At 41.5% G+C, this 27,905-nt stretch overlaps 1 protein-coding gene across 7 annotated transcripts; it reads left to right on the top strand.

Moving 5' to 3' along the window:
• Positions 1 to 67: 67 nt before the first annotated feature.
• Positions 68 to 27,905, top strand: LOC142140665 (uncharacterized). 7 transcript variants are annotated; one of them, XM_075198425.1, is made up of 13 exons: positions 74 to 248; positions 11,969 to 12,147; positions 12,495 to 13,146; positions 13,459 to 13,585; positions 15,111 to 15,706; positions 18,256 to 18,328; positions 18,461 to 18,885; positions 20,087 to 20,120; positions 20,206 to 20,669; positions 23,272 to 23,326; positions 24,150 to 24,607; positions 25,178 to 25,301; positions 26,559 to 27,905. In XM_075198425.1, exons 3-13 carry the CDS (start codon positions 12,511 to 12,513, stop codon positions 27,194 to 27,196), a joined length of 3,630 nt encoding a protein of 1,209 aa, XP_075054526.1. In that variant the 5' UTR covers positions 74 to 248; positions 11,969 to 12,147; positions 12,495 to 12,510; the 3' UTR covers positions 27,197 to 27,905. The 7 variants fall into 7 exon arrangements, with proteins under 7 accessions (XP_075054530.1, XP_075054526.1, XP_075054527.1 ...); XM_075198426.1 differs by having other exon boundaries at positions 74 to 318; positions 11,969 to 12,082; XM_075198424.1 differs by having other exon boundaries at positions 74 to 318.

The following is a 27,905-nucleotide window of genomic DNA, read 5'->3' as shown; positions in this document are numbered from 1 at the left end:
ATGCTGAGCTATCTGGGGAAACAGATATCCGCGCACTCGCGCGGCGCATTGCATGCTGGGTGTTGTAGTCCGGTTGCTCGGGGATGCCGCAGCCTGCCGGAAGTGGGCGGGGCGGCTGGCCGGGTCAGGCCGCAGCTGGAGGCGGTGAGAGCGGCTTGTCACCGGGCAGATCCCGAGGCTCGGGCACAGTGCAGGCCGCAGCAGCCGGGAGGAAGAGGAGGGATGGGATGTGAGAGGCGGACGGACAGGTGACTGAGAGACAGGTCTCCATCATATAACATGGAATGTACAGATGTGTAATAGTATGTGGTCATACAGGTATATAAAAATATGTATAATACAGGTATATAATAATAATATGTGGTCATACAGATATATAATAATATGTAGTCATACAGGTATATAATAATATGTATAATACAGGTATATAATAATATGTAGTCATACAGGACATAGATATATAATAATATGTATAATACAGGTATATAATAATATGTAATCATACAGATATATAATAATATGTATAATACAGGTATATAATAATATGTAGTCATACAGGACATACAGATATATAATAATATGTAGTCATACAGGTATATAATAATATGTAATCATACAGGTATATAATATGTAATCATACAGGTATATAATAATATGTAATCATACAGGTATATAATATGTAGTTATACAGGTATATAATAATATGTATAATACAGGTATATAATATGTATAATACAGGTATATAATAATACAAGTTAACCCGTGCTTGATACTCATGCATTCTAGTCAAATCAAGCTACTTAAGGTTTTAAAAAGGTTCTTGTCATGCATTTGGGCCATAGCCCAGGCCTCAACCACCAACCACTCCCCACTGTCACCCCCGGCAACCACCAACCACTCCCAACTGTCACTTCTCCTTCAAGAAATATATATATATTTTTTTTAAATCTTTATAAACAATTTTAACAATTAACAAATTGTATACCAAATTTCAGCCCTTTCTGAATTTTTTTTCCCACACACACTAAGAATTTAGTAGGTCAGTGTATAACTTTGCCCAGCAGGTGGCGCTACAGCTTGGTTTTATTTTTTCCACAGACAGACTAACACACGCCACTAGACATTTATATTATAGATTTATATTATAGATATTATAGATAATGCTAAGAATTTAGTAGGTCAGTGTATAACTCCGCCCAGCAGGTGGCGCTGCAGCTTGTTTGTTTTTTTTCGCACACAGACTAACACGCCTCTAGGATTTTATATTATAGATGTAGTCATACAGGTATATAATAATATGCAGTCATACAGGACATACAGATATATAATAATATGTAGTAATGCAGGTATATAATATGTAGTCATACAGGTATCTACTATATAAAAGCCTAGTGGCGTGTGTCTGTGTGTGAAAAAAAAAAACCAAGCTGCAGCGCCACCTGCTGGGCGAAGTTATACACTGACCTACTAAATTCTTAGTGTGTGTGGGGAAAAAACTCAGAAAGGGCTGAAATTTGGTATACTAAGATGTTTTTAATTTGTTAATTTAATTTGTTAATTGTTAAAAGTGTTTAAAGATTTAAAAAAAAAAAATATATTTCTTGAAGGAGAAGTGACAGTTGGGAGTGGTTGGTGGTTGCCGGGGGTGACAGAGCGAGAGGAGTGTGATACTCAAGACCGCTGAGAGAGATCCCTGTGTCTGGATAGACATCTGGATAGATGTGGCGATAAAGATGAAGGATGAGGTGATGGAGAAAAATTATGAGGTGGTGACATGTGGACAAAACCACGTTAAAAAAGGGCGCTTACGTCGGCAAGTAACGCTCTTCCCCTGAGGAGGCCTAGCCCCAAATGCATGACAAGAACCTTTTTAAGACCTTAAGTAGCTTGATTTGACTAGAATGCATGAGTATCATGCACGGGTTAACTTGTATAATAATTTGTAGTCATACAGGTATATAATAATATGTATAATACAGGTATATAATATGTATAATACAGGTATATAATAATATGTAGTCATACAGGACATACAGGTATATAATATGTAGTAATACAGGTATATAATATGTATAATACAGGTATATAATATGTATAATACAGATATATAATATGTATAATACAGGTATATAATATGTATAATACAGGTATATAATAATATGTATAATACAGATATATAATATGTATAATAATATGTATAATACAGATATATAATATGTATAATAATATGTATAATACAGATATATAATATGTATAATACAGATATATAATATGTATAATACAGGTATATAATAGTATGTATAATACAGGTAAATAATATGTAGTCATACAGGTATATAATATATAGTCATACAGGTATATAATAATATGTAGTCATACAGGTATATAATAATATGTAGTCATACAGGTATATAATAATATGTAGTCATACAGGTATATAATAATATGTATAATACAGATATATAATAATATGTAGTCATACAGGACATAGATATATAATAATATGTAGTCATACAGATATGTAATAATATGTAGTCATACAGGACATACAGATATATAATATGTAGTCATACAGGACATATAATATGTATAATACAGATGTATAATAATATGTAGTCATACAGGTATATAATAATATGTAGTCATACAGGACTTATAATATGTATAATACAGATATATAATAATATATAGTCATACAGGACATACAGTTATATAACAATATGTATAATACAGATATATAATAATATGTAGTCATACAGATATATAATAATATCCAGTAATACAGGACATACAGATATCTAATATATGTAAGCCTAGCGGCGTGTGTGTGTGTGTGGAAAAAACTATTTTCTCAGAAAGGGCTCATCCAATTGACCTGAAATTTGGTATACTGACATTATTTGACAAAAAAAATTATAATAGTGAAGTCAGTTAACTTCCATCATCCCCCCTTTTCCCCGTGGGAGGGGTAGTAAAGGCTAAATTTACCAGTTGAGGGCTCAAACTCTTGACCGTGTGGGTATTTATTTACCAGAGCCTGTGTTTGGTCATGGACAATTGTATTTCGCATTTTCACGAGTACGGAGAAGCAGTGATGTGAAAGTGCAGGTTATGAATACTGCCCTTCAAGGAAGACTGATTGAGCACAGCGATAAGGTGTTTAGCAGAAACGTTGTGTATCGAGAGGTTTTAGAACAGTAAGACGATGGAGATTAAGGATGTGGCGATGAAGGATGAGGTGATGGAGAAGAATGATGAGGTGGTGACATGTGGACAAAACCACGTTAAAAAAGGGCGCTTACGTCGGAAAGTAACGCTCTTCTCCTGAGGAGGCCTGGCCTAGCCCCAAATGCATGACAAGAACCTTTTTAAGATTTTAAGTAGCTTGAATTGACTAGAATGCATGAGTATCATGCACGGGTTAACTTGTATAATAATATGTAGTAATACAGGACATACAGATATATAATAATATGCAGTAACACAGAATATAGATAATATCCAGTAATACAGGACATAGATATATAATAATATGCATAATAATATCTAGTAATACCGGACACTTAAATCTAAAATAATACAGTGTGTGTATATATATATATATATATATATATATATATATATATATATATATATATATATATATATATTATACACAAGTTAACCCGTGCATGATACTCATGCATTCTAGTTAAATCAAGCTACTTAAGGTCTTAAAAAGGTTCTTGTCATGCATTTGGGCCTAGCCCAGGCCTCCTCAGGGGAAGAGCGTTACTTCCCAACGCAAGCGGCCTTTTTAATGTGTGTTCATGAGGTAAAATTACCTCACGAAAATGAGTTTGACCCCTCAACTCGTAAATTTAGCCTTTACTTCCCCTCCCACGGGGGGAAGGGGGGATGATGGAAGTTAACTGACTTGACTATTCTAATTTTTTTGTCAAATAATGTCAGTATACCAAATTTCAGGTCAATTGGATGAGCCCTTTCTGAGAAAATAGTTTTTTCCACACACACACACACACACATACACTAACGCACGCCTCTACACATGTGTGTTCATGAGGTAAAATTACCTGACGAAAATGAGTTTGAGCCCTACCAAATTTCAGCCCTTTTTGGATTTTTTTCCCACACACACTAAGAATTTAGTAGGTCAGTGTATAACTCCGCCCAGCAGGTGGCGCTGCAACTTTTTTTTTTCCACACACACACACACACACACACACACACAGACAGACAGACGCCACTAAGCATTTATATATTAGATAGATATATATATATATATATATATATATATATATATATATATATATATATATATATATACACATACATATACATACAGGGCATATAGATAGATATTATAGTATATATGGTAATGCTGGCCATATAGTTATATACAGTTGTCAAAGTGGAAATTTAGAAGTGGTGATATGGAAACATAAGTGAATGGATATTGTTACCATGAAGGCAGTAGGAAAAGTGGCGATTTGACATACCCCCATATATCCCCCGCTTCCACCTCTTCTATACTAGATTACACAGCTGTGGAAGCTCCTAAGAACTTCCATACTAGATGGGATGGGTAATCAATATGAGAGATAACAAGTGAGTGGGTAAGAGTTTTAGTTGCATCCAGTGTGGAAAAAGGGCCTGGTCCTGGAGATATTACAATGGTGCAAGTGGCAGGAGTGGGACTGGATGTGGGGGGTGAAGGAGAGGGAGAATTTGAGGATGATACCCTGGCAGTGGTTTTGAGAGACAGGGAGAGGGTGGTATTGTCAAAGTGAGGGGGAGGGGTTGAGGGCACTTTGGAAGGGGGGGGGGGGTACAATGATTTCTGTCATAGACCTTTTCATTTTAAGAAAGCACTGGGACATCAAAGGTGATATGTCTGATAGACAACTGGAGGCACAGGGAGATATCGGGGAGCAGAATTGGCTTTACCCAGGGATTACCCAGTTAAGAAGTGAAGGGGTCCAAGAACGGACCCTTGGAGAACGCTGATGGATAGAAGAAGAGGTGGGTAGAGACAGAAAAGGAGCCGGAGCCGTTGATCTGCGATGACGTAAACTGGGCAAGGGCGGTATCACAGGTGCCGATGGAGTTGAGTGTCTGTAAGAGGAGAGGGTGGTCACAGTATAAAACGGCGTATAGAGCTTTAGAAAGGATGAATGACCCTTAGATTTGGCAGTGAGCTCATTAGTGACGGTGGTGGCAGTTTCGGTGGAGTGGTGGGTTCAAATGCCACATTGAAGCGGCTCTAGGAGGATGTGGGAGGCGAGGAAGGTGGGGATGCGATTGTAGACAACTTGTTTAAGAAGATTGGAGGGAGGAGGGAGATGGGGCGGTAGTTAGAGATTGAGTGGCAGGGTCGAGGGAGGTTTTTTTTAAGTATGAGGAAGTATATAGTACATATAGACATATCATACGCTCACTTGATGCTGCATGTAATCATAATGCTTGCATTCTAAATTCCCTGCAACTCGCAAAGACACACACTAGGGTCAGTTCTTGTCAGATGTCAATTGCTCAACCAGTAGGTTTTTGGAGAGTGGGAGAAAACCGGCGCACGTGGAAGAAACCCATACAAACACTAGGAGAACGTACAAATATCACACAGATAAGGTGGGAATCGAACACTGGAGCAGTATTAATAAAGAAAATCATCTAGTAGTACAGAATATATAGATATGTAATATAGAATATATAGTTATATAATAATACAGAACGTCATCCAGTAATATGGAATATATAGATAGATTATAATACAGAATAACATCCTGTAATGCACACGAACTATAATAATACATAACATCAATTAGTATAGAAAATATAGATGTATAATAAGTGTTCACTTTTAATACAGAATATGATTCAGTAATACCTGATATATTAATAATTATCAGTAATACAAAATATCACATATATAATTGACAACGCACGCCCTTCTGTAAACCACGTTCATATTAGAAGTTGCTGCGTTCTGAGGTCAGGCGCCATTATACATGTCACAATTATCTGTTCTGATTTGTAGTATCAGTAATTAATTATCGTAGGTTGTAGGAATATATTCCTCACAATACACATGCTTTTCTATTAACATTGAAGTGTTGGCATCGGAACGTATACAGATTTTATTTACAGGATCCTTTCCGTATATATTATCATCAAGTGTCTGATATATTACTTATTACTAGATAATGTTTTGATAAATAACAATGATGTCGGGAGTCTCTGGACCAATCCATGATTTTGTCATGGCAGATTCATATGTTACTGAATTGGTTATGGCTAGCAGACAATCTGTCCAGTGAGTAATCACCATGAATGGGAGCACATCAGGATATTTCCAGAAGAATGGGAGGACTGTCGGAGAAGTAAATCTTCTGTTTAGGCTAAACTGGCATCTGTCACACTGGGAGTCGTGTTTTGCCTTCCTGTGAATCGACTCAATTAAAATTTATGAACTGTTGCAATCGATAGAACTGTGTCTTCTTTTTTTTTTTTTATCAACCTACCAGCTCCGTAACTATAAAACAACCACTAGCACTATGGAAGAACTTTCAGAGGAATTTATACAGCTCAAGAATGTACAAAATATTTCAGACAACATGATGACCGTAAAACATCTGAACTAACTGGAGGAACCAGAATCCCTCGCTTAATGAAGCTCACATTGAAAATGTTTAGCTGAGTAGAACACGTTGTAATTGTCAACCTTTCTTAAGGGGCAATCGAATATAATTATGTGTTTTCTGATTAGGAAAATATACACTGGAATCGAGAGGTGCTTCTGAAGTTAACAGATTGCGGGTACAGGAATTGATTTGCCAGGAAAGCAATAAAGTGGACTGATGTTTTTCATTGAACGCTCCAGACACAGTGAACGTCCAAGCACAGAAAATGGACATTATCCCTTTTCCACCTCTTGCTATCACCATTTAAGTATTGGAGATTGTGACAAAACAGGGCAAGGTTTACGCTAATTGCTTCCTATTGGACAAAGAGAGTGGTTTATTCTTATGCTTCAACTTGTAGACTAAGAACCTTGGATGGTTCCAAAAATCTTTTGTCCGATGGACCCGATCACCAAATGGCATGGTTGTTTGCCTTCTAAAATAGTTACAGGTTTTCTGATAAGGTCTTTGCTACACTTGTCAAGGGTCGGAAAAAACATGCAACGTTTACTGGAGGGTGGGGAGAACCTCTTAGTCCTGCAACAAAGACAGAAATGACCCCTTGAATAGACTTGTATTGTAAAATTTAACTTTTGTTGCAAGTTGGACAGCACACCGAAGTCTTGCACATTAAAAATACAAGTAGTAGCCCCAATTTAGTGTTTTGTTTTTTTTTGTTTGTTTTTTTTCAAAAAATGTAGCTTTCTGAATGATACTATTATGTAGCGTTATCCACCATGAAACGTGAACTGGGTCCTCATTCAACGCTTTGGAAGATATTTCTCCTAAACCCCTTACAGCAATACATCTTTTCTACAAAGTATCACTACTTAAAGCTAAAAAGATGAAATCCAGTTTTCTACCTTCAGCCTTATCTCACAGTCTTAGATGACGGGATTATTGTGAGGTTGGACCCCTAATTTTTCTTTGACGTCTTCTTCAATTTCCGTTGATCTTAAGTGTTGGTCTGATCCCAGATCAAGAAAAGACCTATTGTTGCCTGGATGTGATCATGTGGATTGTTCATGGTTTAAAGACTACAAGATCCTGAAGACAGCAGGACCAGCTTCTCATTCAGTATCGGAAAAAACAAGGGCAAAGCAAGTAGAGGTAACATTGCCAGGTGGGTTGGAAAAGCCACCTGCCTGACCTATACCAGCTGTAGATAAAAAAAACCTAAAGATCTAAGGGGAAGATTCAATTGCCGATGATGTGGCCGGCGGACATCTTGCTACGCACGTTGCATGATGGAATCTCTGCTTATTTAAGTGCGAGGAAAAATGAGAGGAGATTCCAGCCATAACCTCAGCGCGAGGTGTCTCTGCGGACGTTCCAGGGACACCTTGTACCTAACGGAGCATTCCACCAGAACTGCATCAACTTCCTGGGCAGATTTACAGTAATTAGGGACAACTTTTCACTTCCTGTCCCTTTCAAGGGACGAGTCTATTGTAATGGTGCTGTCATAGGACCTTATTTACAAAGTGGACTTTATGTGCAACACAAATAACTTTGATTTAACACCAACCTGACCATGTAGTGCCCCAGCACATGTCAATGTACACAGCTAATTTCAGGTCTCCTAAAATCCCACTCCGTTTCGCCTCATTTATGACTTGCATTGTAACATGAAAAACAGGTTTATATATCGTGTGAATATGGGTTACTATTATAGTGTTATGTATGCCATACAGTGTTCTATGCCATTAGTGTTAGATTGATGCAAATAATACTCCAGGCATTCATCATGTGCTATATAGCGTATTATCACATACCGTGTAGCCGTGCATATAGCATGTTATCACATACAGAGTAGCCGCGCATATAGCATGTTTTCACATACCGTGTAGCCGCGCATGTAGCATGTTATTATATATCATATAGCTGTGTCACCTGCTTGTCTGGTGATCACCTGTAGAATATTCCACCACTTTAAACTGTGAGGGAGTTTGTCAGTTGTACACAGGGAGGGGATCAGTCTGTGAATGGAGACGGCAGGTTAGTATGTACTGTTATCCTAAGGGATTTAGTGTGCACAGTTTATCCAGAGGTGGAGAGGAGGACACTTACCTGCTTCCTGTGTGTATAAGGAATGTATCCGGAGGTGGAGTGGAGGACACTTACCTGCTTACTATGTGTATTAGGAGTGTATCCGGAGGTGGAGTGGAGGACACTTACCTGCTTCCTGTGTGTATTAGGAATGTATCTGAAGGTGGAGTGGAGGACACTTACCTGCTTCCTGTATGTATTAGGAATGTATCTGGATGTGGAGTGGAGGACACTTACCTGCTTCCTGTGTGTAGTAGGAATGTATCTGGAGGTGGAGGACACTTACCTGCTTCCTGTGTGTAGTAGGAATGTATCTGGAGGTGCAGTGGAGGACACTTACCTGCTTACTATGTGTATTGGGAGTTTATTTGGAGGTGGAGTGGAGGACACTTACCTGCTTACTATGTGTATTAGGAGTGTATCCGGAGGTGGAGTGGAGGACACTTACCTGCTTCCTGTGTGTATAAGGAATGTATCCGGAGGTGGAGTGGAGGACACTTACCTGCTTACTATGTGTATTAGGAGTGTATCCGGAGGTGGAGTGGAGGACACTTACCTGCTTCCTGTGTGTATTAGGAATGTATCTGAAGGTGGAGTGGAGGACACTTACCTGCTTCCTGTATGTATTAGGAATGTATCTGGATGTGGAGTGGAGGACACTTACCTGCTTCCTGTGTGTAGTAGGAATGTATCTGGAGGTGGAGGACACTTACCTGCTTCCTGTGTGTAGTAGGAATGTATCTGGAGGTGCAGTGGAGGACACTTACCTGCTTACTATGTGTATTGGGAGTTTATTTGGAGGTGGAGTGGAGGACACTTACCTGCTTACTATGTGTATTGGGAGTTTATTCGGAGGTGGAGTGGAGGACACTTACCTGCTTCCTGTGTGTATTAGGAATGTATCTGGATGTGGAGTGGAGGACACTTACCTGCTTCCTGTGTGTAGTAGGAATGTATCTGGAGGTGGAGGACACTTACCTGCTTCCTGTGTGTAGTAGGAATGTATCTGGAGGTGCAGTGGAGGACACTTACCTGCTTACTATGTGTATTGGGAGTTTATTTGGAGGTGGAGTGGAGGACACTTACCTGCTTACTATGTGTATTGGGAGTTTATTCGGAGGTGGAGTGGAGGACACTTACCTGCTTACTATGTGTATTAGGAGTGTATCCGGAGGTGGAGTGGAGGACACTTACCTGCTTCCTGTGTGTATTAGGAATGTATCTGAAGGTGGAGTGGAGGACACTTACCTGCTTCCTGTATGTATTAGGAATGTATCTGGATGTGGAGTGGAGGACACTTACCTGCTTCCTGTGTGTAGTAGGAATGTATCTGGAGGTGGAGGACACTTACCTGCTTCCTGTGTGTAGTAGGAATGTATCTGGAGGTGCAGTGGAGGACACTTACCTGCTTACTATGTGTATTGGGAGTTTATTTGGAGGTGGAGTGGAGGACACTTACCTGCTTACTATGTGTATTGGGAGTTTATTCGGAGGTGGAGTGGAGGACACTTACCTGCTTCCTGTGTGTATTAGGAATGTATCTGGAGGTGGAGTGGAGGACACTTACCTGCTTCCTGTGTGTATTAGGAATGTATCTGGAGGTGGAGTGGAGGACACTTACCTGCTTCCTGTGTGTAGTAGGAATGTATCTGGAGGTGGAGGACACTTACCTGCTTCCTGTGTGTAGTAGGAATGTATCTGGAGGTGCAGTGGAGGACACTTACCTGCTTACTATGTGTATTGGGAGTTTATTCGGAGGTGGAGTGGAGGACACTTACCTGCTTACTATGTGTATTGGGAGTTTATTTGGAGGTGGAGTGGAGGACACTTACCTGCTTACTATGTGTATTGGGAGTTTATTCGGAGGTGGAGTGGAGGACACTTACCTGCTTCCTGTGTGTATTAGGAATGTATCTGGATGTGGAGTGGAGGACACTTACCTGCTTCCTGTGTGTAGTAGGAATGTATCTGGAGGTGGAGGACACTTACCTGCTTCCTGTGTGTAGTAGGAATGTATCTGGAGGTGCAGTGGAGGACACTTACCTGCTTACTATGTGTATTGGGAGTTTATTCGGAGGTGGAGTGGAGGACACTTACCTGCTTACTATGTGTATTGGGAGTTTATTCGGAGGTGGAGTGGAGGACACTTACCTGCTTCCTGTGTGTATTAGGAATGTATCTGGAGGTGGAGGACACTTACCTGCTTCCTGTGTGTATTAGGAATGTATCTGGAGGTGGAGTGGAGGACACTTACCTGCTTCCTGTGTGTATTAGGAATGTATCTGGAGGTGGAGGACACTTACCTGCTTCCTGTGTGTAGAAGAAATGTATCTGGAGGTGCAGTGAAGGACACTTACCTGCTTACTATGTGTATTGGGAGTTTATTTGGAGGTGGAGTGGAGGACACTTACCTGCTTACTATGTGTATTGGGAGTTTATTCGGAGGTGGAGTGGAGGACACTTACCTGCTTACTATGTGTATTAGGAATGTCTCTGGAGGTGAAGTGGTCATGATTTCTCACAAAGAACGTTGGTTGTCAGTTCAGAACAAGATTACAAAGATGAGACAGAGGTGCAGCGCTGTTTTACTTAAGCAGCTCAGCTGGTGGAGATCTGGGGGTCAGTGTATCAAGCTGAGAGTTTTCCAGCAATTTTGAAAAGTGGAGATGTTGCCTATAGCAACCAATCAGATTCTAGCTGTCATTTTGTAGAATGTACTAAATAAATGATAGCTAGAATCTGATTGGTTTTTCAAACCCGCCGAAAAACTTCCAGCTCGATACATTTACCCCCTGGTCTTTTCTTATACTTATAATGAGGCATTTTTCACCTTCCATTTGCACGTCAGCAGCCTTGCATATATGTAGGCACACTTTGCCCAATGTAAAAAGAAGAAAAAATGTTCAAACACTCAAAGAAGTGGTGCACATTGTGGCAGACTGATACAAGCACATTGGTGCACAATCAGTGTGATTTGTGGTGCACATTCATTTCATTTACTTCAAAAATGATGCCCAGTATTTAATGACTTTCACTTTATTTTCTGAACGTGCCAATGACGTATATTTTGGGACTGAGTAGTGGTTACAGTGATGATGTTTGTACATGATGTTGATGTTTGTATAAATGTTAAAGCTGCAATCCTACATAGAAGATTGTTATTATTTATTTTTTAATAGCAAGTTAAGTTCCTTTTAAGCATGCATTGGATATTAATTTTTTTATTGCTGTATTCATAGAGAAGAAGGGTAAAGAAGTATGGCTGCCAGTCACGCAGACAGTTTCGTAGTTCTCAGCGTGTCATGTGAAGACAGAGGAGGGGGAGGATTTTACATTACAGAGAGCCACAGAGAGTAAGCAGGACTCAAATGCCTCTCAAAACTACATAGATTTCAGTGAATGGCTTGCAGTCTCCTAGGTAACAGAAATGCTAATTGTGATAGATTCTATCATAGTTGAATAGACAGTAATGTCATTACATGTTTTAAGGGGAAAGCTATGTCTTGATATTTTGAGATTTTTGCCCCATATTGGTGGTGATTTTGTAGTAGTTGCAAGCTCTTGCTGTTTGTAAAGAGCTGGCCCAAAATGTTACATTGAATATTACTTTTTAACAGCTTCAACAGGAAGCTAGGGTAAGACTGAGCAATGTGTTTTGCCTTCATGTTTCATACATAGCAATTTCATTTTTGTTGTGTTTAGTTGTCTTTTTGATACTTTTGTGCTCCACGTGCCTGATACTGACACTTTTCTTCTCCAATTCAGGAGGTGAGGAGCAACCATGGAAGACAAGAGCGTGGGCACTGAGCTGGTGAAGATTGAGGCCCCAGATATTATGCCAGACCAGACACGGGCGGATTTACAGCTACATGGTCGGCTTAAGTGTGAGCCGCAGTTAGATGGAGATGGTGTGGTGCTGGGGGAATCTATGGACTGCCTGGTGGATTACAACTTAGGGACCCAGCTAACAGTTGAGCAGGAGATACAAATTGGAGATGCTGCCCCACCATGTCTAAACTACGATATGAACTTCCTACCTAAGAAGACCCCCAAACCACGACAGAGAAAACTGTCTGGCGAACGTAATTTTAACTGTGGTCAGTGTGGAAAAAGCTTTCTACGTAGCACTGACCTGGCGAAACACGAGAAAGCCCACACGGATGAAAGAACGTACATGTGCAACATTTGCGGAAAGAATTTTCGTAGGCACACGTCCTTGCTGATCCATGCACGCATTCACACTGGAGAACGGCCCTACCAGTGTACTCAGTGTGGAAAGAGCTTTATACAGAGGCAGCACCTTACCACCCACCAGCGGACCCACACTGGGGAGAAACCCTTTCAATGTATTGAGTGTGGAAAGGGCTTTCGATGGAGGTCAGAGCTCCTCAAACACCAGAAGAACCATACTGATAAGGTAAAAACCTTACCACGGAATTTATACTGCTTTGTCATTTGATTTTATGGTGGAATAGATGAGATTCAGAGCTGTAGGTGTAATATGATCGCATAGTGGAGGGTGACGGATTAGAATAGGTCAAGAGTCTTGCAGCAGAACGGGAGATGAACTCATGTGAGAAAGTGACAGTGGTGAGCGAGTTATAGTATTTGAGATTTAGGTGCAGTGTTTTCTATTCTCTGAGCCTCGACACCTCTCCCTCATCAGCCTCCATTGTAATATGGGTTTTACTAAATGGTTTATACTGTTTTATACTGTTTTTATTTTCAGTCCTCCTTGGGGTTTGATGACCTAGCTTCCTCTTTCTCTAAAGAAGAATGGATGGAGCTGGAGGAATGGCAGAAGGAACTGTACAGGAACGTCATGAAAGAGACCTCAGAGACTTTAATTTCACTTGGTAAGACCAAGGTCCCCCAGCATGGCTTCCCAACTCTATACTCAGAGTCCTTGGTGCAGGCTCTCAGTACCATACCAATTTACAATACTGTGCAAAAGTTTAAGGCAGGTGTGGAAAAAATGCTGCAAAGTAGGATTGCTTAAAAAAAATAGAAGTGTTAATAGTTTATTTTTATCAATGAACAAAATGCAAAGTGAATGAACAGAAGAGAAATTTAAATCAAATCCGTATTTGGTGTGACCACCCTTTGCCTTCAAAACAGCAATAATGCATCAATTCTTCTAGGTACACTTGCACACAGTTTTTGAAGGAACTAGGCAGGGAGGTTGTTACAAACATCTTGGAGAACTAACCACAGATCTTCTGTGGATGTAGGCTTACTCAAATCCTTCTGTCTCCATGTCATCAGGGCTCTGTGGGAGCCATGTCATCACTTCCAGGACTCCTTGTTCTTCTTTACACTCATCAGTTGCACCCATTAATGGGCTGGTGTAAGTGCCGACTGATAGTGATGATTGGCACGGCATCATCCTTTAATTAACATCTACACGTATGCGTGCATCTAGCTAGAACAAAATATGTGTATGCAACTAAGGCATTGTATGTACAGCACGCATTTAAAGAATATGTATTAAATGTAAAAAAACCATTTAATCAATTTTTTTTTTTTATCAATCATTGTACTGTTAAGCGTTCATCTATTTTAGGACATATACAAAAAAAATTACAATGTGAACTTACGTTGCACATATGCATGTGTGTGCTCTGCAGTCTGTTCTGTCTGCGTCAGCCAAGTAATGTTTAGGCAGAGCGTACAAGTTGAAACACAATATGAGATCTGCTTCCATTTGAATACAGTTCCGTGTTTTTTTATTTTAAAACACAACTTGAGAACATGAACATTAACGCTATTCGTTTTGCCATTAAATTTGTTTTGTATTTCCTTGACACAGCGACCCCCTGGGAATATCACAGATGCTGGGAGAACTCACAATTTGTAGGTCTGCTTCTTGGGAGTTAAGGATGGGATCCATATAAGGCTAATGAGAGCTTAGCAAGTCCCATGATCCAACGAGATATGTTATAGACAATTTACCATCTTTGTTTAAAGTAACGGTCAGATGGCGCCTAGATTGTGCTGACTGTATCCTGGATAATTTTGTCCATGCCGACTGCAGATGATCAGGGACAGGGAATTGTCTTAGTAATGATAGTTCCCCCTTAAAAGATGATTGTGTTCCTTACGATGTGACATACTTTATATTCTGGGGCAACTGTTACAAAAACAAGGTACATGGATGGAAAAGCTGATAAATAACATTACATGTTAAATGCAAAGTCCATTTGCTAGAATTATGAGAAACGTCATTCTTACTCAAATCATTGCACGGCTACGCAATTGCGTAAGTGATTAGTGCACAGATTATTATAAAAGGAGAAAAGTTGTACATTATCTGTTACTATTAGGTCCTCAATATATATTTCACATAACACAGCTCCCATGAAATGTTTTCTGTCTTTCTAGGTGAAGGGTTGGTGGAGAAGGCCATCATTGAGAAGACTACAGATGAGCTGGACTCCGCTGCCAGCTTGGCTGTGGAGTGCACAAACAACTTAGCACTTTCTCCAGAAGGGGCAGTAGCGTGTAGCAACGCTTTGAGCGTCGGGGAAGGACCACTAGGGCAGACTTTGGACATTGCTGAGGGAAAGTCAGCAGCTTTCACAGAAGGAGTGGATAAAATCCGCATGAAATTTCTAGACCAGTCCAACGCCAACAACGCAGAGCGGGCACATGCCTGTGCCGAGTGTGGCAAAGTCTTTTACAATAAGAGGACATTGAAGGCTCATCTGAGGGCTCATCTTGGGGAGAGGTCTTACATTTGTAACGTGTGCGGGAAATGCTTTAGACGGCATACATCTCTACTTATCCACGAGCGCATCCACACCGGAGAACGCCCGTACCACTGCACCCAGTGCGGAAAGAGTTTCGTACAGAGGCAGCATCTCAACACACACCAAAAAACTCACACTGGGGAGAAGCCCTTCCAGTGCCAAGACTGCGGTAAAGGCTTCCGCTGGAGGTCGGAGCTGGTGAAGCACCAAAAGATCCATGAGGAAGAGGTCTGCTTTTTGTTTCAAGTTGTTTGATGGGTAGTTATGGTCAATGTATAATTTTGGTATTTTATGAATTACCCTAGCATTTATTTTCATGAAAATAGCACCATTTTTGTTATCTTTATAGTCGCTTAAAATGGCTCTTTCTCCCCACCTCGGTGTCTGTGTGCCGTTACTGGCCCCATTGGGTGGAAGATCAGAGAGATGCACTCAGACTTCCTGCTGAGCATGTAGCCTGCAATGATGTACAAGTAACGCTCACTCTAGACCAGAAATTATGTTTGTTTTAATTAAATTAAAATAAAGAGCCAGAGATCAAACTGTTTAACTGCGCAGTATGTGGCTCCTTTAACCCAAAACTGCTGAAATATGAGTTGTTTACCCCCCCAACATATGTGAGGCTATCGGCTGACCTGGAAGCGATGTGGGGTGTTTGCTCTCTGACTTATATTTCATTTGGTTCGATAAGCTTGGATCAAATAATAGTAAACATCAAGTAATGACTTCCTAATGAGGTTCTGCATGATGTATTTGCCACTATATTAGTTATTTGCATAGTATGCTGATCTCCAGATGAGGCTCAAAATTGTTTACGTTGGTCTCCCTATAGGGCTCTGCATTATATACTGATCTCTGGCTAGGGCTCTGCATTATATATACTAGGCTCTCCATTATATGTACTGGTCTCTGCCTAGGGCTCTGCATTATATGTACTGGTCTCTGCCTAGGGCTCTGCATTATATGTACTGGTCTCTGCCTAGGGCTCTGCATTATATGTACTGGTCTCTGCCTAGGGCTCTGCATTATATGTACTGGTCTCTGCCTAGGGCTCAGCATTATATGTACTGGGCTCTGCCTAGGGCTCTGCATTATATTTACTGGGCTCTGCATTATATATACTGGGCTCTGCCTAGGGCTCTGCATTATATATACTGGGCTCTGCCTAGGGCTCTGCATTATATATACTGGGCTCTGCCTAGTGCTTTGCATTATATGTACTGGGCTCTGCCTAGGGCTCTGCAATATATGTACTGGTCTCTGCCTAGGGCTCTGCATTATATGTATTGGTCTCTGCCTAGGGCTCTGCATTATATGTACTGGGCTCTGCCTATGGCTCTGCATTATATGTACTGGGCTCTGCCTAGGGCTCTGCATTATATGTACTGGGCTCTGCATTATATTTACTGGGCTCTGCATTATATATACTGGGCTCTGCCTAGGGCGCTGCATTATATATACTGGACTCTGCATTATATATACTGGGCTCTGCATTATATATACTGGGCTCTGCCTAGGGCTCTGCATTATATATACTGGGCTCTGCCTAGGGCTCTGCATTATATATACTGGGCTCTGCCTAGGGCTCTGCATTATATGTACTGGTCTCTGCATTATATGTACTGGTCTCTGCCTAGGGCTCTGCATTATATGTACTGGTCTCTGCCTAGGGCTCTGCATTATATGTACTGGGCTCTGCCTAGGGCTCTGCATTATATGTACTGGGCTCTGCCTAGGGCTCTGCATTATATTTACTGGGCTCTGCATTATATATACTGGGCTCTGCCTAGGGCTCTGCATTATATTTACTGGGCTCTGCATTATATATACTGGGCTCTGCCTAGGGCGCTGCATTATATATACTGGACTCTGCATTATATATACTGGGCTCTGCATTATATATACTGGGCTCTGCCTAGGGCTCTGCATTATATATACTGGGCTCTGCATTATATATACTGGGCTCTGCATTATATATACTGGGCTCTGCATTATATATACTGGGCTCTGCCTAGGGAGCTGCATTATTTATACTGGGCTCTGCATTATATATACTGGGCTCTGCATTATATATACTGAGCTCTGGCTAGGGCTCTGTGTTACATACTTGTCATTATACACTGCTCTGACATGGCTATGTTTTATTTGGTTCTAACGAAAAAAATAAATATATTCAAATATATTTCATTTACTTTGTAAAAAGACGCACCTCAGCTTTCTCAGTGCCTCAAGTATTCAGAGGTTTAGAATCACTACTCTAATAATACGCTGATTGTACATATGGAGAGGCCAGTGTCCAATGTCAGAATATTGGGAACTGTTTACCCCAGTTTTCATCAGAGAGCAAATATATATATATATATATATATATATATATATATATATATATATATATATATATATATATATATATATATATATATATATATATAGTATATATATGTGTATATATGTATGTGTATATATATATATATATATATATCTCATGAATTTGTAACTGTGAAAATGAAAGCACATATTTGACCCCCCATCTTTTTAAACGACAAAAAGAAACATCTCTCAGCTCTTCACAATCTGTTACCTAGGGGCCTTCAAGACTTTTACTCAGAATAAGGCGTCCAATACAATGTGTGTGGTTTAGTGAACTTATAATTCCATCATCACTTCATCAGCTGTTCTAATGTCCTTACTATTCAGCCCGTGTCAGGCTGGCCTGTTTGCTCACCCACTGATTATTCACCGGGATGTGGAGATAAGTAGCCTGTGTTGTGTTTTAGGTCGCCGACACCTCCATTAAGGAAGAAGGAGACTCTGACGGCTGTGAGAAGGACGGAGCACCCGCTAATGCAGGTATTACAGGGCAATGCAAATGGGAAGAGATCAGAGGCAGCTTTGAGTTTATTTACTGGACATTTTAAATCTATTTGTAGCTTTATAGGATTACAAATTTATTGCATTAACTTGTGTTTATTTTATGTCAAGGAAATGCAGATTCGGGAGCTCACGCTAAGAACCTCCCGGCCAAGTACAGATGTGCTGTGAAACGACGGCCTCGTAATCCCAAAGCGGACAAAGCCCACGCCTGCGCGGAGTGTGGGAAGATCTTCTACAACAAGCGGACGTTGAAGGCTCATCTCAGAGCTCACCTCGGTGAGAGATCCTACATCTGCAACGTGTGTGGAAAGTGTTTCCGTAGACACACAGCCCTCCTGATCCACGAGCGGATTCACACCGGAGAGCGTCCCTACAAGTGTCTGCAGTGCGGCAAGAGCTTCATCCAGCAGCAGCACCTCACCACCCACAAGAGAATTCACACCGGGGAGAAACCCTTTCCTTGCGATGTCTGTGGAAACAGCTATCGATGGAGGTCTGAGCTGGCCAAACATCAGAAGGTCCACGAGAAGGAGGTAAACGCTCAGCTTCATTGTCTGTAATTATCAAAGGATTCAGTAACTGGTAAAAGATAACATTGTCTCATAGTTACATTACAATGTTCTCCCAGGACAAATATGCCAGCCGGGTGGCATTAAGATGTAGCCGGTTGAGGGCAGTTGTAATAGTTTGCAATAATATTGAAAAAATGTTGGCGCTTATTGCCCACACCTGCCAGGACTGGTCAGACTGGTGGTCAGTGGGCTAACACACACTGCTGGCTGTAGTGCTCACATAGTGCCTGTTCTAGTAGGAGAAACAATGATTTATTCTATTATAATAGGACTTTGTTGGGCTCCAAGAGCCGGGTGGTAAGTATAACCATTTTTGCTGGCTGGAGCACCCGGGTAATAGGTGCTGGGAGAACACTGCATAATTAGTACATTACTTTCATCCGTTTATAAGTTCCAGAAGGTAAAACAAAACCCTGCACCCCTGAACATAACAAGGTTGTCCCCTTTTAATTCCAAGCTCAAACCATAAACCAGTGTTACAAATTGTGAGGAAAAAAACTGTCTTAATACTCCATCTTTAAGTATAAAACTATTAATAGTATCCACTTACAACTAAGTTAAAATTAAATTAAAAACACATTACAAGAGTTAACAGCATTCATCGCTGGAACTGGTCGTCACCAGAAGTCTGTTCCTGGTTCTGTTTACGTATATGTAAGCGGATACTATTGTGTTTTTATAATTAAAGATTGGATTTAAGATTGATTTTTGTATTCTATGTATAGTTTTGGATCGGTGGGCTTGGCTGGTGAAGACCTAGTGTGGCAGAGGTTTCACAACCTAAATTGTGAACTTCTAACCACAGCCCAAGCTTTGCTACTCGACTGTTATCCATGTATTAGAGTGATATTATACGGAAACAACTAGTGCATGACACATGTTCGCTGTTAATTTATTGGTGAGATTCTCTGTGCAGACTTCATCCAGCCAGACGAGCAATTATTAGCCTGATTTGTAAAATATACAAGAAGATGTCTCTGGACAGTGTTATTAAATGAGACCTGGTGTTATAAATACAGAGACCCCTGTGAGCACTACTGTAGACTTTGTAGACCACAGCGATCCATCCCACTGTTTTCTTTTGCCGGAGATGTCAGGGTTTGCACTATGTGAAGAGTGGCCTCTGCCAGTCAGAATAACATGGTGTCTTCATCTATTTTAGAGTTCAGCAAACAGCTCGGAGGACGCTCAGAAAGGTAAGGATTGAAATACCTTAGACCATTTTACAAGGTCGCGATCAATAATTTAATGGTTTGATACATAATGATCTGTTCTCTTTAGAGACCACTGGACGGAAGCGGCGCTACAAACGTGATGGTCAAGGGCCCCTGGGAGCCCTGGAGAGAGGCAAAGCTCTGGGCAAGCGGGCCCGCCTTCTGTTAAGGCAGCGGGCACAGAAAGGGGAACGTTCTCTCTCCTGCCAAGAGTGTGGCAAGAACTTCTTGAACAAGAGGACGTTGCGCTCCCACCAGCGCGTGCACACGGACGAACGGTCCTACATCTGCAACGTGTGCGGGAAGAGCTTCCGTAGACACACCTCTCTTCTGATCCACGAACGCATCCACACGGGGGAGCGGCCGTACCAGTGCGCTCAGTGCGGGAAGTCTTTTGTACAGCGTCAACACCTCACCACGCACCTGAAGACGCACACCGGGGAGAAACCCTTCCAGTGCTCCCAGTGCGGGAAAGGCTATCGGTGGAGGTCGGAGCTGGTCAAACATCAGAAGGTCCACGAGGAGGAGGAGGTAACTGCTGCCTATAATAGACATATTAACCCGAGTGACACATTTTGGGTTTTCCTGATTATGAGGTTTAATGTCATTTGTCCTAAAATATAATACATTATATTTCAAAAATTTGCCCAATCTGTCCCCACATCGCCCCTTGTTCAGCAGTGACCGGGAGGAGGTGCTGAATGATCATGTCACACTATACAGTGCCAATTATCTGCTTATTCCTGGATTGTGAATTTACGAATAACATTTCATACCTGTCCTTTGTCAGTAAGGTAAAGACCTACATCGGGCTATTAATGGAATAATGACTATTAATGGTATAATGGCTATTAATGGTATAATGGCTATTAATGGTATAATGGCTATTAGTGGAATAATGGCTATTAGTGGTATAATGGCTATTAATGGTATAATGACTATTAGTGGTATAATGGCTATTAATGGTATAATGACTATTAGTGGAATAATGGACACATTTATCCCAAACGTAGCTGGTGCAGAGATGTCTAAAGAGAGCGGTCGGGCAGCTGCACTAAAAGGTGTTATAAAGTCACGCTAAACACAACGAAAACTAAATCTAACTGTATATTCCAAAAATTGAATGACTGATTCTCTTGTCTGGTAAGGGAACAACTCCAGCTGCTCTGTCCCGTAAGGGCAGATGTCAGCACCACATAGGTGGGTAAGATGCAGGATGAGCTGTAGGTGAAATATCAATAGATCGATGTATAGATAAGATTTATGTAATTGGTAAATTAAACGTATGCACTTTATCACTTGGCCGTTTTCAGCCGACTGTGGGCAGTTAGTCTGTCCCCGGCCTCTTGGGTATATGTCTCCCTGTCCTGAATGCAGAATAGCTGGAAAAAGTCACTGGACCAGCAATAGATCAAGTATTAACACTTCATTTGCAATTTCAACTACAACTGCACTTACAATTTCCAGATGAGACACAATAGGACTTAAACCAGGTAAAGACAGATAACTTGTATGGAAATCGTTCTGGGGGCTGACTGTACATCATGTGTTTATTCCTATGATGTCACTGCAATTATTGCAAGAGAAATCGTTGCACCTGGGTTACACAGTACATGTAATCAGAAGCAACATTCAGAGCAATTGAATTTTATTTTCAGTGAGTGAAGTGATTGCAGAGGACACCGGTTCAGCTGAAAAAAAAATAAATAATATATATATATATATATATATATATATATATATATATATATATATATATATATATATATATATATATATATATATATATATATACATACACACACACACTGTGATAGTGATATTAGGTGTGGGACAGAGGTGCCCAAACCCAGCCCTCAAGAGCTCCCAGCAAGTCATGTTTTCAGGATTTCTGTCTATAGAGACAGGTGGGATAATTACGGACCCAGCCAAACAGAGATGAACTCACCTGTGCATTATTAAAGAAATCCTGAAAACATGACCTGTTGGTAGCTCTTGGGGACTGAGTTTGGACACCTCTGGTCTAGGAATTAAATAAAATGAATGTATGTCTTACCCCACCTGACCTAGATCATTAGCTATCGATGGCTTACTGGACACAGTAGTGGTAGAGAAATAGCTCAGTCAGCCATAACTTCATGTGTCCTATGAGTTAGTTATTGTTTTCTCCTTAGAAATGAAGGAGTAACGTTATAGATTGTTGTATAATTATAAGAATTATATGAATATCTATCAGTGTTGACTTAGGCGCTATGTGTATATCCCTAATCTGACCTATGCACAGGTATCGATCAGATGCTAGTGACGGAGGATCACATAAAGCCACTGGTTAATGACTTAACATTAGCATTGAAACTGCTCTTGACTAGTATGGAAAAGACAATCACTTGGTTATAATATCAGATAATATATAGATTAGGGCCTCTTGTCCTAGGAGGCTTCATTGTCTCTATTGCTCAGTCACCATTACCAGCATCTAATGATGGTTAAGGCATTGTCGCCATAGTATATCATGGAAACGTAGCTTTGTTGTGTTATAGCGCGTCTGCTCTTTACTATGCCTGTAATTTAATCAGCAAGTGAAGAAAGGAGTTTAGTCGGTGACTAAGATGCTCTTCCCACATCACTAGATATACTGCCAGGGTGCACAGCTGTTGGCTGTGTGATAGAAGCATGTTGAGGGGGCGTAAACTCTCCACCACCACCTATAACACTATTCTTGCCCCCTCCTCTGTATAACACTTGTCATCATCCCCCCCCCGCTTTCAGCTGCAGCACTTACTGCTCCCTCGGTCCCAAGCCTGCAGTCTGTCCATCCAGATTCACTGCCAGACTGTGTAACCCGATGTCACAGTGACTAATCCCTGCAGCCGCATTGACCAATCACTGCAGGGGGTTTCTGTACGACTGTAGTATTTCAGTCCCAGGTTCCCCTTTATGCTTCCTGCGGGCTGTGTATCTCTGCCCTAAAGTGACCGTCTTCAAACGGTCGTGTGTGCGGTCAACGTACATGACCAGGGATCGGACTGAGACCTAAACAGGAATGTTATTCTTCATAAAGCTTCCTCAGCGCATTGTGATATAACTATAATTACTAGTCTTAGTAATCACTAAGAGTTTGTGTCTTCTTTAGACTCTCCTCTCCGGGATGGACCCCACCTGCAAGACTGAAAAGGAGAATTTCCTAGGTGAGATTTTCTTGGTCGTTAAAGCTAAATTAATATTGGCGTTCATTGGGGCACCGCACATGGAGGTGGTACACACAAGGTAGACATGGGTCACATAAACAAACAAAAGTTCACAAAATGTACATAATACAAGTAGAACTGATAGGTGTGGGTAACAAATAGAAGTAATACCCTGTGATACTGCCCCCTCACAATGACCCGTCGTACCCCCTTGGTGCTCCCAGTCCTAAACCCACCAGGCTGCTGACCTGGCCGGAGATCCTGATGATTATACGTCCATATCGGTCATCTTCTGTATTTACCATGTTACTGTACATTCTGGAAGCTTATCATTTACCTACAAAGAGGACACCAGAAAAAATAATGAATTGACAGACACTGGACATTTGTTTTCTCCGTTTAGATCATATTCTCGTGTGAGTGTGTGTGTGTGTATATATATATATATATATATATATATATATATATATATATATCAATATCATATATTGTGCATGTATGTGCATATCTGTATGTATATATGTATGTATGTATGTGACTTCCTATAGAACGCTTCATTGTACATGCCTGTTGAAGACGTTTGTTGCTATATGATAATTTTGCTGCTTTTAAAGGACAAGTGTTCCGTATGGTCTCAGGAGAGAGGAGAGTGATTGAGGATGTAACAGTTCCATGGTTTCTGCATATCCCGATGTGATCACAACCAGTTATTAGCTAGCATAGATGGGTCTTCATTACTGAGCCTGTGTGAGGGCAGGTCAACATGGACGTTGGAGGGATTTGTGTTTTGTGAACCTAACTGACTTCATTTTTATCCCACCAGAAGACGATTGGAAGGCAATCAATGGTGCCCAAGCCCAACAAAGCATGTGCCAAGAGCCCAATGGTGGGGTGACTGCTGTCAACAAGGACCCAGGTGCTGGGTCTGGACGTACCACGCAGGAGCGTCTGTTCCCATGTACTCAGTGCGAGAAGAGTTTCATGAGAAGCTCTGACCTGGTGAGACATCAGAGGAGTCACCTTGGAGAGCGCCCATATGTGTGCAACCAGTGCGGGAAATGCTTTAGACGCAACACGTCTCTTCTCATCCACGAACGTATCCACACCGGAGAGCGGCCGTACCAGTGTGCTCAGTGTGGCAAGTCTTTTGTACAGCGACAGCATCTCACCACTCACCTGAAGACACACACTGGAGAGAAGCCTTTCCCCTGTACGCTCTGCGGGAAGAGTTATCGCTGGAGGTCCGAGCTGGTCAAACATCAGAGGGTCCACAACGGGGAGGTTTGTTTGGCCCATATCTCACGCTCCTCCCTTGCCTTGTGCTTAAAGCATGACAGTTTTTGGAAGAGGCCCACTGAAATATGAACTCGTAGATTTCTTCTTGTGTGGAAGCCCATTGTGAGTCTACTAGTGATTTTTTATTTTCTGGAGTGCAGAAGTAGGGTGTTAATGAAAGGTTGTCCTGTTTTATTTATACGTAGAGGAAATCCAGGAGAGTTGGCTTAGGGTTTCTCTACAAAAGGACCATTTGTTATTTTGAGCATGTTTGATTAAGAGTGTTTTATGCTACACTTGGGGTTGCCGTTTCCAAAGCCACAAAATAGCTTCTAAAGCATCTGTGGTTTTTACTGTAAAAGTAATTTTAACACAAATTTTAGAGATGTCTTCAGCACCACGTTTGTGCATTTGACCCATACTCTTGTTGTGAGAGTACCGTGATGTCATATCTTTGGTGTAATACAGTAGTGCTCAGAGACACGTCAGTGATATTCTACAGCCCGTGACACTGACCTGATCTACGTTTATCAGACTTGTATAATATGACGCTATGACGAATTTGTGCTTTTTTAGGCGTCCGTGACGTTCGATGACGTTGCTGTGTGTTTCTCGGATGAGTGGAAGGATTTGGAAGACTGGCAGAAGGAGCTGTACCGGAACATGATGAAGGAAAGTGCTGATTCCCTCATATCACTGGGTAAGTGTCCTTCTCAGCCCCGTAACACAGTGGATAACAGTCAGAGTGGTGCCCTCTTCTTAATGGTCTCTGCAGGGTGATGCCGCGTGTTGTCTGAGATCAGACTGATATCAACTTGCACTGGCTGAATGTAATTAGAGGTCATCATGGAATGTTGGCCAGAGCACGACCGGGGTATTTTCTAGGATCTCGGGTGGAGTTTGTATTTTCTGGGTCTCGAATGGCGATGGTATATTCTAGAGATGAGCGGGCTCGGATATCTGAAATCCGAGCCCACCCGAACGTTGCCGATCCGAGCCGGATCCGAGACAGATCCGGGTATTCCCGCCAATTGCAAAACTGAAACCGAGGCTTTGAGTCATAATCCCGCTGTCGGATCTCGCGATACTCGGACCCTATAAATTCCCCGCTAGCCGCCGCCATCTTCACTCGGGCATTGATTAGGGTAGAGGGAGGTTGTGTTAGGTGGTCCTCTGTCCTGCTATATATCGTGCTGTGCTGTGCTGGGGAAATAACAATGCCCTTAGGAGGACACAGCACAGCACAGCACGAAAAATTAAAAAAAAAAGAAAAGAAAATAATTATAAAAAAAAGAAATTAAAAAAAAATATCCAAAAACAATCCTGCAATATTACAAAGTTCACTGATTCTGCAGAATAGACTGGGAATTAGTGGAAATGATTGTTATTGAATGTTATTGAGGTTAATAATAGCGTAGGAGTGAAAATAAACCAAAAAACTTGATTTTAACACTTTTTATGTTTTTTTTCAAAATAAATCCAAAACCTTAAATCCGAACTAAAACCTTTCGTCAGGTGTTTTGCGAAACAAATCCGAACCCAAAACACAAAACCCGAGACACCAAAAGTGGCCGGTGCACATCCCTAGTATATTCTAAGTCTCGGATGGCGATGGTATTTTGTGGGGCCACAGATGGAAGATGATTTTTGGATGGAGATGGAATTTTCTGAGGTCTTGGATGGAGATAAGGGACCAAACAGCAGGAAAACTGAATCCTATAAGTACAGATTTATGGATTACGGAGAAGTGTGTGGGATGTAAATGTGCAATAATATATTTAGGACAGAATAGAGCAAAGTTCATACATTCCATTGACTTGAATGGGAAAACAAGATATTAATATTGCATATAAACACAAAACTGTAGCTTAATGCTCACACACTGTATAATCCTTGTCGGACGGAGTATTTTATATGAAGCTTAGAGGATTTTTAAATGCTCTCTGTTTTATCTCAGCAGGAGAAGTCTGGATCAATAAGAACGGCAAGGAGATGGCTCCAGAGAGGAATCCTGAAGGATTGGAAATGTCGTCTGACTCCAAAGAGCACGTCCCTCTCGGTGCAGAGCCGGCTTCCGAGGTGAATAAAGTGAGTGTTCCCCAGGAAATGAGAGACTTCTCCAGTCACCCCCTTCAGGGTGATGAACCTCATACCTCTGCCGATGCTCTCCGGGGCTTCCGGCAAAGCCTACAGTTCCTGGACCAGCGCCACTTGCCGCGGGAAAAACTCTTCTCTTGTAATGAGTGCGAGAAACGATTTGCACGGAACTCAGATTTGCTGAAGCATCAAAAGAGTCACCAGGCCGGAGAGAAACCGAACTTGTGCAACGAATGCGGGAAAATATTTCGCCGTCGTACGGCCTTACTCATCCACAAGCGCATTCACACGGGCGAGCGGCCCTATAAGTGCAAGCAGTGCGGAAAATGCTTTGTGCAACGTCAGCATCTCACCACTCATGTCAAGACTCACACTGGGGAGAGACCGTACCCCTGTAACGAGTGCGGCAAAAGCTACCGCTGGAGGTCTGAGCTTAACAAGCACCAGAAGGTCCACACCAATATATTAGGGTCATCCATCGATTATATCCAAGGTTGAGACGCTAAGTGTAAAAAAGTAACGGGCTGAAGACCTTCCCTGACCATGCACACTAGAAATGGACATTAATAGCTCTGCGGCCTGCAGTGTGCACTCTTAACAACTCAAACTAAATTGAGGGTACCTAAAATTAAGTGTTACCCTCAGCAGAGGTTTGGGTATAACAATACAAGTCATTCCTGTACAGAGGATGATTTGGTTTCTGGAAAGTATTTTATCAGAGAGGTTCTTGTGCATTTCATAATATTAGTGAAACATTGGCTGGTTTGGATCGCTCACCTAGATCTATGATCTGTCCGGCACGGAGCCACTCTTGGTGGACCCAGCTCCTGTTTGCACACTAAGACCCTGATCATATCCTGCATTGGTGCTGTTATTCCTGTGATATACTCGACACTAAACCCTTCTCCCTATAGGTCTCATAATCTGAGCTAACTTCCTCCTTGGGAAGAGTGGGACACTCCATTCGGTTTGTTAGGTGCAATATACATGGTTACTAAAAGGTGACCAAACAGACTTGCCAAACCTCACAAGAGCCTTGTGTTTTATGTTTTACCGGTCCCTGCAATGCTGTCTGCAAGTGAAAGCCTTCAATCTGCAATCACCAGTATTTGCCACTTGTGTCCAAAAGGGGCCGTGGACTGCTAGAGAGTCGGTGGGCTGCTGTAGTGGACTGCCAGAGAGGGGGTGGGCTGCTGTAGTGGACTGC

The sequence above is a fragment of the Mixophyes fleayi genome, chromosome 2, assembly GCF_038048845.1.
Source record: "Mixophyes fleayi isolate aMixFle1 chromosome 2, aMixFle1.hap1, whole genome shotgun sequence".
Lineage (NCBI taxonomy): Eukaryota > Metazoa > Chordata > Amphibia > Anura > Limnodynastidae > Mixophyes > Mixophyes fleayi.
This window is presented reverse-complemented; position numbering and strand designations above follow the sequence as displayed.

Bases quoted from the DNA above. Each gene is read 5' to 3' on its own strand.
- LOC142140665 (XM_075198423.1), top strand. From the start codon at position 12,511: ATGGAAGACAAGAGCGTGGGCACTGAGCTGGTGAAGATTGAGGCCCCA. The intron at 13,147-13,458 runs GTAAAAACCTTA...TTTTATTTTCAG, and splicing joins AGAAGAACCATACTGATAAG to TCCTCCTTGGGGTTTGATGA. The intron at 15,707-18,255 runs GTCTGCTTTTTG...GTTGTGTTTTAG, and splicing joins AAAAGATCCATGAGGAAGAG to GTCGCCGACACCTCCATTAA.